Source organism: Bicyclus anynana, chromosome 25 (genome assembly GCF_947172395.1).
Source record: "Bicyclus anynana chromosome 25, ilBicAnyn1.1, whole genome shotgun sequence".
In the NCBI taxonomy this organism is placed as follows: domain Eukaryota; kingdom Metazoa; phylum Arthropoda; class Insecta; order Lepidoptera; family Nymphalidae; genus Bicyclus; species Bicyclus anynana.
Window position 1 is genome coordinate 8,643,843 of NC_069107.1, and position 14,873 is coordinate 8,658,715.

Genomic DNA, 14,873 nt, shown 5'->3' on the forward strand with positions numbered 1-14,873 from the left:
GAATAACTGCTTATTTATAATAATAATAATAATTGATAAATTAAATAATTACAATAAATGAAGAATCGAATATTAATACAAACATCTGAAACTATTGCTTGGCGAATTCGTTCGTAACACTACCGAAGGTCCGCGGGGGTCGGGAGGGTAAATAGCCATGCCCCGCGCGTACGACTTCACACCCGCGCAGTTCTTACCCCCGTCGCCCGCATATCATGGTAGTGTTATCAACGAACAAGTTATACGAATCACGTATTCTCTATGACATTATACTTGATATATTTGACGTCACGAAAATTGTGACACATCTTTTTTGACGTCGCAAATTGTTGACACTCATTTTCGACACAACTTTTATGACGTCACATTTTTCAAAAAAACGTTTATTACGTAAGTTTTAACTCGTCTTTTTGACGTCACAATTTTCGAGTGCCAAAAACGCATCATGAAATGTCATAGAGAATCGAGGATTAGAACAAATTGGATTACAAGCTACTAAGAGCGGTTTGGATTATAATAAAATAAATAAACAGACGAACTTTGTTTTAGAAGTCAGAACAAGCTCATGAACAATAACTCCAAAACTTTTTAAAACTAGTCGGGTTTTTCAGCATATTAATGTGTGTTAATTTGTTTATTTATTTCATTACAACACAACAAAATAATTTGGCCTTTAAGAATATTTTTAACAATTCGGCAAGATTTTGCAATGTTTAGGTAAATTCTTTTAACCTGGCTCATACATTGTCTTATGTGTTTTTTTTATATTATTTACAAGTTAGCCCTTGACTACAATCTCACCTGATGGTAAGTGATGCTGCAATCTAAGATGGAAGCGGGATAACTTGTTAGGAGGAGGATAAAAATCCACACTTTTAGTTTCAACACGACATCGTACCGGAACGCTAAATCACTTGGCGGTACGTCTTTGACGGTAGGGTGGTAACTAACCGCGGCCGAGGCCTCCCTCCAGCCAGAATGTGTATAGATAGGGAGCCGAAAATATTTTGGGTTTTACTAGAGCGCCTCAAGTAAGCCTAAGGGAGCAAGTTTTCATGCTATTGAGTACCTTCACCAAATATCATCTCTCAATGGTGGCTTAGGGCAACTAAAAGAAAAAAATTCTCAACCGGAACGTCAGGTAAGGATGAAATTGGTCAATTTATAGCTAAAATGTGTGCCTTTCGAAAATATTAAGGGATTCAAAAGGTTAAAAGTTAAGTTTTCGACTATTATTACTACCATTAGATTTAATTAAATTGTGACATAACTTGACATTTCAAAAGTGCTTGTAAACTAAGCCTAATTGAAATAAATGCATTTTGTTCTTGAGCCATGAGCACGGTCATTTTTTTTTTTAATTTAAAGAAAATAATCCCAACCTAACGAAAACAAATTTGACGATTTTCGGGAAATTAGCGGAAATTTAATTTATAACGTTTTTTTTTACCAAATGGCTCTTTCGCGACGCTCGAGTTAGTACACATTTAGCATCATGGGCTCCCTAACCACTATGAATAAATAGCATAATGTGACTTAAAATCTTTTCTGTTTAATGATTTTTCTTAATCTTTTCATTCACATCTTGGGCTTACTCATAGACACAACAAAAGTAAAGAGAATGTATGGCGTCAGGTTAAAATGATATACAATATATGTATTATGATTTACGATGTTAAACTTATAATGTTATAATGCTTTGGCAGATTTAGCGGCTGTGTGGCTCTCGACAGTCACTGAAAAAAAAAAACATAATAAAATGAGAACAAAAAAACAGCATAAAAATAACATTAAACAGTTTAAAAAAACTAAAAAAACATGCTATTAATATACAATTAGTGCGTTTTTTTAGTTTTTTAAACTATTTATCTGACGTCTTAAGTCGTCGTTTAAGTTACGTGACTATTTTTTTCGTATTTTTGACAGCAAACCCTTTCATTTGATATCCATATCATGGGGGTGCATTTCAATTACCCAATCCGCCCTCTTGGATGTCCGCCATATTGGATTTAGGTCATGTGACTCTTTTTTCGTATTCCTGACAGCAAACCCTTTCATTTAATACTCTACTAATATATCATGGGGATGCATTTCAAATAGCCTGTCCGCCATATTGGATTTAAGTCATGTAACAATTTTGTTCGTATTCCTGACAGCAAACCCTTTCATTTGATATCCATATCATAGGGGTGGATTTCAAACATCCAGTCCGCCATCTTGGGGAGGCCGCCATATTGGATTTGTAATGACATTTGTTAGCTAGTCATGTATTGTCATCAGAACTCAGAGCGTGTGCAAAATTTGATCCTAATCGAAGACCGGGAAGTGGGTCAAATTAAGGTCCCAAGATTTTCTTACATACATAGTTACAAGTGAAGCTAATATAAAGCGTGTAAAAAGATCAGTAAAAATCTGCATTCGACTCAATTTCAATTTCATACAAACTTTCATCCGACGTCGCTTATAAAAAAAACTACCACAATTTTTTTTTAATTTGTCGTTTTTAATATTTCTTTAAGTCAGAATTGGTTCAAATTTTTCATTGTTTTTATAAATCTAAGTTTAGTAAAACGAATTTTCTTAATTTTCTGAATGGCAGACTTATATGCCAATCCGCATTGGGCCAGCGTGGTGGACTATTGGTCTTACCCCTCTCATTCTGAGAGGAAGCTCGACCTCAGCAGTGAGCCGAATATGGGTTGATAATGTTGAAGTTTAGTAAATCGGTTAAGCCGTTACAATGTTGGTTAAAAGTTCTAGAACTTACCACAAATCGATTAACTTTAGTCGCAACAGTTTTGTTGACGGTAGTCGTCTGAACTTTCATGTTTTCAAACTTCTCACGCAAACTGAAAAATACAAAATTAATTTTTTAAACATTAATAATAAGTAATGCAGGAGATTTATAGTAAAAACTGCTTGACCACTTTCAGAATTAAACTCCTATTAGTTACTTTAAGAATGCAGATTATCTCTTGGGGCTAATACATCGATGGAGTTCATTCTTGGGACCAATACTTTGATGGAGTTAACTCTTGGGGCTAATACATTGATAGAATTCATTCTTGGAGCCAATACTTTGATGGAGTTAACTCTTGGGGCTAATACATCGATGGAGTTCATTCTTGGAGCCAATACTTTGATGGAGTTAACTCTTGGGGCTAATACATTAATGGAATTAATTCTTGGGGCTAATATTTGATGGAGTTAACTCTTGGGGCTAATACATCGATGGAGTTCATTCTTGGAGCCAATACTTTGATGGAGTTAACTCTTGGGGCTAATACATCGATGGAGTTCATTCTTGGAGCCAATACTTTGATGGAGTTAACTCTTGGGGCTAATACATTAATGGAATTCATTCTTGGGGCTAATACATCGATGGAGTTCATTCTTGGAGCCAATACTTTGATGGAGTTAACTCTTGGGGCTAATACATCGATGGAGTTCATTCTTGGAGCCAATACTTTGATGGAGTTAACTCTTGGGGCTAATACATTAATGGAATTCATTCTTGGGGCTAATATTTGATGGAGTTAACTCTTGGGGCTAATACATCGATGGAGTTCATTCTTGGAGCCAATACTTTGATGGAGTTAACTCTTGGGGCTAATACATTAATGGAATTCATTCTTGGGGCTAATATTTGATGGAGTTAACTCTTGGGGCTAATACATCGATGGAGTTCATTCTTGGAGCCAATACTTTGATGGAGTTAACTCTTGGGGCTAATACATCGATGGAGTTCATTCTTGGAGCCAATACTTTGATGGAGTTAACTCTTGGGGCTAATACATCGATGGAGTTCATTCTTGGAGCCAATACTTTGATGGAGTTAACTCTTGGGGCTAATACATTGATGGAGTTAATTCTTGAGGCCAATACTTTGATGGAGTTAACTCTTGGGGCGAATACATTGATGGAGTTCATTCTTGAGGCCAATACTTTGATGGAGTTAACTTTTGGGGCTAATACATTGATAGAGTTCTTACTTAGGGCCAATACATTGATGGACTACTTAATTCTTGGGGCTAATACATTAATAGAGTTAACTCTTGGGGCTAATAGATTGATGGAGTTAATTCTTGGGGCCAATACTTTGATGGAGTTAACTCTTGGGGCTAATACATCGATGGAGTTCATTCTTGGGACCAATACTTTGATGGAATTAACTCTTGGGGCTAATACATCGATGGAGATCATTCTTGGCACCAATACTTTCGATGGAATTAACTCTTGGGGCTAAAACATCGATGGAGTTCATTCTTGGGGTTAATACTTTGATTGAGATAACTCTTGGGGCGAATACATTGATGCAGTTCATTCTTGAGGACAATACTTTGATGGAGTTAACTCTTGGGGCTAATACATCGATGGAGTTAATTCTTGGAGCCAATACTTTGGTGGAGTTAACTCTTGGGGCCAATACTTGGATGGAGTTAACTCTTGGGGCTAATACACCGATGGAGTTCATTCTTGGGGCTAATACTTTGATTGAGATAACTCTTGGGGCGAATACATTGATGCAGTTCATTCTTGGTGGAGTTAATTCTTAAAGCCAATACTTGGATGGAGTTAACTCTTGGGGCTAATACATCGATGGAGTTAATTCTTGGAGCCAATACTTTGGTGGAGTTCATTCTTGAGGCTAACACTTTGATGGAGTTAACTCTTGGGGCTAATACATCGATGGAGTTAATTCTTGGAGCCAATACTTTGGTGGAGTTCATTCTTGAGGCTAACACTTTGATGGAGTTAACTCTTGGGGCTAATACATTAATGGAGTTTATTCTTGGGGCCAATACTTTGATGAAGTAACTCTTGGTGCTAATACATCGATGGAGTTCATTCTTGGAGCCAATACTTTGTTGGAATTAACTCTTGGGTCTAATACATTAATGGAATTACCTTTTTAATTACCTCTTGGGGTAACACAATTTTGAGGTTACCTCTTGGGGCTAACACAATTATGAGGTTACCTCTTGGCAGTCTCCAGCTGCGACTCCCCGTCCTCCTCGTAGTATTTCTCCCGGAGTGCGGAGGGCGACCGGGGCTCCGCCTCCCGCTCGCTCTCTGACCAGTGCTCGAAGCGGTCGCGGAAGCTCTTTGTGCGTGCTAGCTGCTGGGCCTGCAACAGTATCATCATCATCATTATCAACCCATATTCGGCTCACTGCTGAGCTCGAGTCTCCTCTCAGAATGAGAAGGGTTAGGCCAATAGTCCACCACGCTGGCCCAATGCGGATTGGGCAGACTTCACACACGCAAAGAATTAAGAAAATTCTCTGGTATGCAGGTTTCCTCACGATGTTTTCCTTCACCTCTTAAAACTTGTGATATTTAATTTCTTAAAATGCACACAACTGAAAAGTTGGAGGTGCATGCCTCGGACAGGATTTGAACCCACAGCCTCCGGAATCGGAGGCAGAGGTCATATCCACTGGGCTATCACGGCTGCAACAGTATACAATTATTGAAGATTAGACTTATTTTTTTTTATATTCTTTACAAGTTAGCTCTTGACTACAATATCATCTAACGGTAAGTACTGATACAAACTAAGATGGAAGCGGGCTAATGATGATGAATGATGAAAATCCACATCCATTTCGGTTTCTACACAGCATCGTACCGGAACGCTACATCGCTTGGCGGTACGTTTTGCCGGTAAGGCAAACTAACTACTAACTAAACTAGCCAGACCTGGACCAGACAGATTGTGTTAAGCTCACTAACCTGTTTGAGCGCCTCGTCCCTCTGTACGGCCTCCTCGTACCGTCGACGATGCTCCTCCTCACTGTCCTCTTCGCCCTCCGAGCTGTACTCCGATGAGGAGTCCGCGTGGCGACTCTCCTCCCCGGGCGGTGGGGGCGTGAAGCGCTTCAGAGGTTTTGGCCCTGAAAACAATAAAACATCATTAAGTGCTTATATACGATCTATAGGAAAACGGAGATGATCCTGTTTTTTTTAAAACTTATTATTAGTTTTAAGTTATTATTACGTTGTAAATGTATTAGTTTTAAGTTATTATGTAGTTATGTGTTGTGTTAACAAATAAATGATTTCTATTCTATTCTATTCTATTCTAAAATGATGCAAGAAAGAAATGATAATAAAAGTGGCTAAAGTGACCTTACCTTACCTTACCTTAGTGAGTAAAATAGACTTTATCACAGGGGGATAAAGTCTATTTTAGATTGTTAGGAACAAACCTAGTGGTTGAGGCAGTTGCGCTGCTCTAATAAGTAATGGACTAATACTGGTCGTCTATTTACTCTATCAGAGAATCATACGAACTGAAAGAGATCTTATCATTGGATGACAAGGTCGCTATTACCGTACCTTTCTGGTAGTAGATTTACTCTACCTGAGAACGACACAAGCACAAGCTAAAAGCGACCTTATCACTGCAGGATAAGGTCGCTTCTAGTTCGTCCGCAGCTCACCTTGATAGTCCTCGATTTACTTCACTAGAGAATGACACAAACTAAAACCGACCCTATCACTGAAGGGCAAGGTCGCTTTTACCTCGTCAATAACTTACTTGGTTAGTCGTCATGTTACTCCACTAGAGAATCATACAAACTAAAAGCGACACTATCACTGAAGCATAATGTCGCTCTCAGCTCGTCAGCAACTCACCTTAATAGTCCTCGATTTACTCCACCAGAAAATAACACAAGCAAAAAACGACCCTATCATTTTAGGACAAGGTCGCTTTTACCTCGTCAATAAATGGTCAGTCGTCATGTTACTCCACTAGAGAATCAAACAAACTAAAAGCGACCCTATCACTGAAGGATAAGGTCGCTTTCAGATCGCAAACAACTCACCTTCGTCAGTACCTCACCTTGCTTATAGCTAATGACACAAGCTATAAGCAACCCTATCACTGTAGGACAAGGTCGCTTTTACCTCGTCAGCAGCTCACCTTGCTGGTCGTCGGGGCGGTTGCGCTGCTCCTCCATCTGGCGGAAGACGGAGATCATGCGCGAGGCGGTCTGGCGACTGGCCGCTAGCCCCGCGTCCGCCACCGGCTCCGCACTGCGCACCACGCTCGGCTCGTGGTACAGCTCCGGCGAGGGGGACTTCGGACGCTGTGTACAAACAGACATACCATCAGTTGGGAACTTGGACAGTTAAAAACGGGACCTGTCTCGCTAGAGGTTACCCCTTTGTCAATCTAACGTGTTTATAAAACTTTTGTTCTTTTGGGCAAAGCTTGGTTTAGGTTACTAGGTTTAGGTTTGGGTATACTCTTTTATAACAAGATCCCCAAGACTGTGATGGACATGCCAATGCATAGTTTTAAGCAATGTGTTAAAAAACATTTACTTAGTCGAGGTTACTACACTATTGATGAGTTCCTTAAAGATAAAAGCGCTTGGAGGCCATTGGATCAGCTTCCACCTTCACACAAAAAGTAAAACTATAAGAAATTGTAATGTTATCATCAATTGTAAATTATAATATTGTATGATTTTTTTTAAAAAAAGAGCAACTGTTGAGTTTCTTGCCGGTTTCTTCTCAGCAGAACCTGCCTTCCGAACCGGTGGTAGAATCTTTACAAATAGCCAACTGACGTGTCAAAAGTGCTTGTAAACTGAGCCTACTTGAAATAAACGATTTTTGATTTTGATCGATTTTGATTTTGGGATTCGCATGGGGTACGGTTGCAAGCGATAACACACTGTGATCTGGTGGCATCTTATCGACTTTTTCTTCAAATACATTAGGACTTCATCGTCGTCACCGGGGTTTGGGCGAGCGCAAAAGGATTGTCTGATGGGGCCCAAAGGCAGAAGCAGAATAGATAGGTGGAACGACTCTCTAAAGGCGTCTCCTCTGAGACTCGGACTTCGGCTTACAGGGTCATTCAGGAAAGGTATTTTGGCTTGATTGTATCAATCTGGGGGCCCATGAGATCGTGAGTTAAAAAGCTCACGTCTGGGTGATGTCAGATGTTGGGGACCTCGTCTTCGCCGGCGAAGATACTGTGTAGCTTGTGTTTGTTGCCTGGGTTGTCGGTCGTTATGTTATCGCCAGGATTGTAAAGGCTGTTTTTTGGGCGTCTAGATCTACAATCGGCGTTGGAATCGGGGGAATAGAATCATAATATCTCGTATCTGCATAGGTAAAATGTCTTAAAAATAAATTCATCGCGATTATCCCGGTTTCTATAATTCCAATGATAATAATTAGCTTTCATTCCAAGGTTGACCTATTTATTTCCTTTTTGGCTGGGGTAGCTGACACCCTAAAGGGTGCATTGCAGTTACGTTGCATTTGAATATCTCTGTGGAGAATAGCCTAAGAACAACCTTTGTTATCCTTTCCTTTTTCCTTTCTGGAGAACTTCTTGTTGGCGTGATATACTTGGCAACTCACCTTCCATATATTTTGGTATTGTTGCGGAAAAACCAGGACACCAAAAAACAAAACCAAACTTAACAACCACATACACAATGTAATAAAGATCTTAACAATGGAACAGCGCGCGAACGGATGACACATTCGTGCACTCAGAACATACGTGAGGAGCCGAATGACAATAACTCGTCCCGGCATATTGCTTTGTTTCTCAAAACAAACAATCCAATCAAAACAAATAAGAAAAGCGACAAATTCTCTTTTAATGGGAAAATATCGCAGCCTGTAATTTGAACTATGTGATTTTAGCGATGACATTTCAATCTCGAAATCGGGAAAGAGAAGGTTTGTTACAACACTTATAACTCAAGAACGGCTAGACCGATTTGACTGAAATTTGGTGGAGAGGTAGCTTAGAACCAGGAGAAGGATATAGGGCACTTAGGATAGGAGTAGAGTAGGGGTAGGGTATAGTAGTATCAGTGGCGTGCACTGGGTTCTTTACTAGGGTAGGCACTTTACGTACAAATAGTACAAAATAGAAAATTCCTCCTCTGATACAGGTTCGTAATAAATTCTCAGGGTATGCAGTCGTTTATGCATCTATGAAGTGCACGCCACTGGGTAGGATAAATGTAGGGAAGGGGTAGGGTTGAGTAAGAGTATGGTAGATAATGAGTCAAAGCGAAGCTTGACCGGGTTCACTAATTACAAATATCTAAAAATTTCGTAAATTTTACCATCGACAGATCACGTGATCCAGTTAACGATTGGACTAGTAAGAGTTTTCAATATTTTGATACTGTTACTATCTCGTTGACGTAAACGCAAATTTATATGGAGTTGAAAATTGTGCAGTAGCGCCATTAGATGGCGCTGTTTCAATTCCTTAGAAATTCGCGTTCACGTTAACGCGATAGTAACAGTAGACCCTCGGATCTGTCTTTACCATACATTTTTTTAGTTTTCGATGCGTTAGCGTTTATAGAAAGACAATAGACGTGCCAAATGGCTAGAGGCACTACAATTGAGGTTATTTGCGGCATTTTTATGAAATAAACGATTTTTCTTTCTTTCAAAGTAGGTCGGTAGGTGAATAGGTAGGTGAATAGGCATTTTCTAGGCAAGCGCGCTCCAACCTAGACCTCATCATTGCTTTCCACCAGGCATGATTGTAGTAAGGTCCCTTGTCCTTACCGTAATAGCAGTAAGTCACCGTCTCACCACTACACTACAATGACCAGCTGCACACGTCCGCCTCCTCTCGATGCCAGCGATAGACTGGTCGCTCTTGCCCACTACCGGCGTATATATACACCAACACTACAGTAGTCAAGCGCAAGTCTATTATGAATAAAAAAAAAAAAGGTAACTACCTGGGTGTGCCTGGGCGGGGTCATCCTGAACTCCTTGCGTTTGCTCTCCGGCTTGTATGTCTCGAAGAACTTGAACCTGTCAGAAATGTCTGCGGTCTCAATCTTCACGTCCTCCAACTTGTCCACCGCTCTGACCACGTCTTTTGGCACAAACGGCTGAAAGTAAATGTTTCAAAAATATTTTTCGTATCGTATCGGATCACTGAGCTCGAGTCTCCTCTCAGAATGAGAGGGGTTAGGCCAATAGTCTACCACGCTGGCCCAATGCGGATTGGCAGACTTCACAAACGCAGAGAATTGGGAAAAAAATCTCTGGTATGCAGGTTTCCTCACGATGTTTATCCTTGACCGTTTTTTTTTTTATTATTTTTTACAAGTTAGCCCTTGACTACAATCTCACCTGATGGTAAGTGATGACGCAGTCTAAGATGGAAGCGGGCTAAGTTGTTAGGAGGATGAAAATCCACACCCCTTTCGGTTTATACACGGCATCGTACCGGAACGCTAAATCGCTTGGCGGTACGTCTTTGGTGGTAACTAGCCACGGCCGAAGCCTCCCACCAGCCAGACCTGGATAAATTAAGAAAATCTCAATCGGCCCACCCGGGGATCGAACCCAGGACCTCCGTATTGTAAATCCACCACGCATACCACTGCGCCACGGAGGTCGTCAAAAATTGATACGTGATGTTAAATTTTTTAAAATGCAAATAACTGAAAAGTTGAAGGTGCATGCCCTGGACCGGATTCGAACCCACACCCTCCGGAATCGGAGGCAAGGGTTATATCCACACTATCATATTTTTAGCACTCTTTATTGGCTACCTTAACTAGCTGAACCTCGCAGTTTCACCCGCGTAGTTTCAATTCCCATGTAAATACCGGGATAAAATATAGCCTAAGTTACTCCTTGATTGGTAAATTTTTTTTTAATTAACTCATATGTTTTTGAGTTTATTTACATACAGAAATACAAATCTATCCTCTTTATAATATTAGTGCATAAAATACTTAATAAATTCTCAGCAGTTGTTTCTGTTAGGAATATTAATTAGTAATTTTTAACGCCCTCCATGGCGCAGTGGTGTGTGCGGTGGATTTACAAGACGGAGGTCCTGGGTTTGATCCTCGGCTGGGTGGTTCCACTCTACCAGCAAAGATGTACCGCCAAGCGATTTAGCGTTCCGGTACGACGTCGTGTAGAAACCGAAAGGGGTGTGGATTTTCATCCTCCTAACAAGTTAGCCCGCTTCCATCTTAGATTGCATCATCTTGTTGAGAATTTAAAAAAAAAGAATTGCTAATATCCTTACCAGTTCCTTCCTCTTGGGTGGTTCTTGTGCTGGTGGCGACAGTGGCGCCATGTGTTTGGCGTTCGCGTCCAATTCAAGAAATATGGACCTAGACTTTTTGGCGATGCCTGTGAACAAGAAATGAAATGTTTGATGCGATTTGAGTAATTTCAAGAAAAGATCTTTTTTTTAATATGACCAATATTCCCATTCCCTTCCAACTAGTCAGGAACGACTGTAAAGTTCAACGGGGCGGGGATCGAACCACCACCCCTCAGTGATGAGTCCGACCGCTCTTACTGTTGAGCTGTTGAGGCTCTTATTCATCGTCATCAACCCATATTCGGCTCACTGCTGAGCTCGAGTCTCCTCTCATAGAATCGGAGGCAGAAGTTATATCCATTGGGCTATCACGGCTCTTATTCATCAAACTTCCAAAATTATCATGAATAGGTATTTACATAAAAAACACAAAAAGCCCCAAGTGAAACGTAATCTTTATGAATGACGTCACCTGTCCATTTGTAGTATTTCGTTTCATGTGGATATTGTTTATTTTACTTTATCATTTTTACTAGTTATTATTGACAATATAAAATAAATAATAAAATCGTACTAGTATTATAAACGCGAAAGTTTGTTTGGATGTTTGTCACTCTTTAACGCCGCAACTGCTAAAGCGATTAGACTGAAATTTAGATTGGAAATAGATTTTACTCTGGATAAATACACAGACTACTTTTCATCCCGGAAAAATCCATGGTTCCCGCGGGATTTGTGAAAAACTGAATTCCACGCGAAGTCGCGGGCGTCCGCTAATACTTAAATAATTAAGTTTAAGAACTATTTAATAAGAAGGCATGTACCCTATTTTATTTGCATGTATTGATTTAGACAAAGCAGTGATAGCCCAGTGGATATGACCTCTGTCTCCGATTCCGGAGGGTGTAGGTTCGAATCCGGTCCGAGGCATGCACCTCCAACTTTTCAGTTGTGTGCATTTTAAGAAATTAAATATCACGTGACTCAAACGGTGAAGGAAAACATCGTGAGGAAAAAAAGAATTATCTTAATTCTCTGCGTGTGTGAAGTCTGACAATCCGCATTGGGCCAGCGTGGTGGACAATTGGCCTAACCCCTCTCATTCTGAGAGGAGGCTCGAGCTCAGCAGTGAGCCGAATATGGGTTGACGACGACGATTGATTACCTTACCGTACCTTCATTAAACAGTGAGGTATCCTCCAGCTCCCTGTTCCTGGGAGGCTGGTTCTCATCATTGAAGATCTGTCCGTTCTCGAAGCGCTGCTTGATGGCCTTCGCCTTCTCCGCGTCCAAGTCCAGCTCGCGAGCTATCTTCTCTGCTGACGTCACGCCTGTGGACACATTGTCAGCCTTCTTCAACAAACAGCCAATAAAGGTAAAAAATAAGGGTTCTGTATATGATCATAATAAAAAGTTCAGAAATCGAATTGCGCATTTTGCTGAGCTTTTCCCAAAATTTAGCTTTAAAAAAACATTTATATTTTTAGCAGATTCAGAAGTGGATTACAAAAATAAGAAAACCAATGTCGAACAAAAGTTATGATTCACAATATTTGTCAGGACAACTTAATTAACAAATCAAACTGTAACCAAAAATAAGACCTTAGAATGGCAGAGAATGACCTTGAGTGAAGTCACGCACTTGTGAACGTTGTGTGTAGGGTTAAAGAAGTTATTGACAGTTAACTAACACTCCCCTTTTCTACTCAAGTCACTTTCCCCGCCTATCCCAAGTAACCCGTAAAGAATTACACAACAAGAAATGTGCATATCTTCTTCTTCTTGGACGGTTTTTTACGTAAACTTAGAAAAGGAAACTAAAAACTCACTCTGTTCGCATTGCATCACCGATTGCTCGTACATTTCTTTTATCTTCGCTTGCTTGCCCTGAAACAATGTGTAATTTTTAACATTTTGTGAGATTTAAAAGTCTATGCTGATAAAACATTGGTCCACGAGATATTTGTATAAATTTGTTTTATTTATCGTACCTTTATCTCTTTCGTCTCATCACCACGAAAGAGAGAGCGTAATTCAATTTTCGCTGACATTGATTGACAATATATAGCTCACTCTTGCCACATGGTCGCGTCATTTGTTTGTACAAGACCTATGAACAAACCTCTAAGGTCACCAGGAACCATCTGCTGGTATAAGACGTTTTGATGAATATCCAATTTCACAAGAGACCAACTGATAAGACGAATCACCAAACTCACCAGACGTCATCTGCTTATTTCAGAACATTTTAAGCGTAGGATCCTCGTCTGCGAATCACCAAACTCACCAGGAACAAGCGACTGCGTATGTTCTGTATCTCCTGCTTGCGCTGGTTGTGTCGCGACTCGTTGAGCGGGCCGCGCTCGAAGCGTCCCACCAGCTCGTTCATGTCGCACAGCGCGGTTTGCTCGCGCGTCGCGTTGTGAGCGTACGAGCTCTTCAACACCGAGTCCTCGTCTGCATAATAATATAAAATATTCTTAATAGTCGTCAGATGCTGGAAAACTTTAAACTTATAAATTACAGGAAAACTTGCATAAGTATATCTTTACCTAACAAAGACGAATATCTTAGCATTCCATGGATTTACCGTGCGGGTGCCGGGTCCATCGCGTGGTAGAGAAAAACTCCGAGCAGATTCCTGGACTTGTGACCACTAAACGTAGGGTTAAGGAATTTCTTGACAATCGATTAACACTCCCCTTCTCCGCTCGTGTTACAGGAAAACTTGTAAAACTATATCTTTACATAACAGAGACGAATATCTTAGCATTCCATAGATTCATCGTGCGGGTGCCGGGTCCATCGCGTGGCAGAGAGAAAAACTCCGAGCCTCTAATCCTGGACTTGTGACCAAAGGTCGTAGGGTTAAGGAATTCCTTGACAATTGATTAACACCTTTCTCCGCTCGTGTTGTTCTCCCTGCCTAGCCAAATTTGGTAAGATCCTACTAGAAAAGCTTTAGAGGACGGTAGTTAACTAGCTAACATATTGATATTAATATTATGTTTAAACACTACTGAGTCTCTATATGAGGGCCCCACTGAAGTTCTCCAACACTCACCGTCTCCATCCTCGTGCTCGCTGGAGCTGGCCTCGGGCTGCACCCCGTTGAGATACTCGTCAGAAATACCGATGTCCATACCCTTCGCCTTGAACCTTAAATAAAATTAATTAAGTTCAATCCAAAGGTCCTCTCATGGGTAATCCAGATACTTAAAATTTAGGTTTAAGATCGTCTTTTGCTTGTTAAATAGTCTTAACAAGCAAAATTCATTTCAAAAGCCTTGTGTGCCAACAATTTTATCAGCAACTCTTTCTGAGTTTAGATCCAAACATATATATTTTTTGATGGCACTTATAAACACGAAGACAATATATATCACATAGACTAGGTACTGAACTTGCATGTATGATATCCCATCCCACCTACCTAAGTTGGTCAGTCACCGACCAAAGTAAAATGAAACTTTGGTAAACTTAAATTGGTTAAATTGGTCGAAGCCCCATCCCAAGTGATAACAACGAGATAATTTAAGAAGCGACCTTATAAGCCTTGGTAAACTATGGCCCTCATAAAAAGGCTAAAAGTCAGCGGGCGATGGAGCGAGCTATGCATGGAGTTTCTCTGCGTGAACGAATCAGAAATAAGGAGATTCGCAAAAAATCCAAAGTTACTGATATAGCTCAGCGAGTCGCAAAGCTGATGTGGCAATGGGCAGGACACGTAGTTCGAAGAGCCGATGGACGGTTGGTGTCCCAAGGTGCTGGTATGGCGATTCCGCACCGCAAA

At 40.5% G+C, this 14,873-nt stretch overlaps 1 protein-coding gene across 1 annotated transcript in view; it reads right to left on the reverse strand.

The window, feature by feature from the left end:
- Positions 1-1,692: 1,692 nt before the first annotated feature.
- The window catches only part of LOC112049602 (uncharacterized), a 52,037-nt gene continuing 38,856 nt past the window's right edge, over positions 1,693-14,873 (reverse strand). The window contains exons 7-17 of the mRNA XM_052889189.1: positions 14,145-14,239; positions 13,368-13,537; positions 12,910-12,967; positions 12,256-12,411; positions 11,060-11,166; positions 9,747-9,902; positions 6,932-7,097; positions 5,737-5,897; positions 4,980-5,128; positions 2,768-2,849; positions 1,693-1,736 (exon numbers count right to left, since the gene is read on the reverse strand). Of these exons, the coding sequence (XP_052745149.1) occupies positions 1,734-1,736; positions 2,768-2,849; positions 4,980-5,128; positions 5,737-5,897; positions 6,932-7,097; positions 9,747-9,902; positions 11,060-11,166; positions 12,256-12,411; positions 12,910-12,967; positions 13,368-13,537; positions 14,145-14,239 (1,303 nt within the window). The 3' untranslated portion in view covers positions 1,693-1,733. The remainder of the gene's footprint in view (positions 1,737-2,767; positions 2,850-4,979; positions 5,129-5,736; positions 5,898-6,931; positions 7,098-9,746; positions 9,903-11,059; positions 11,167-12,255; positions 12,412-12,909; positions 12,968-13,367; positions 13,538-14,144; positions 14,240-14,873) is intronic.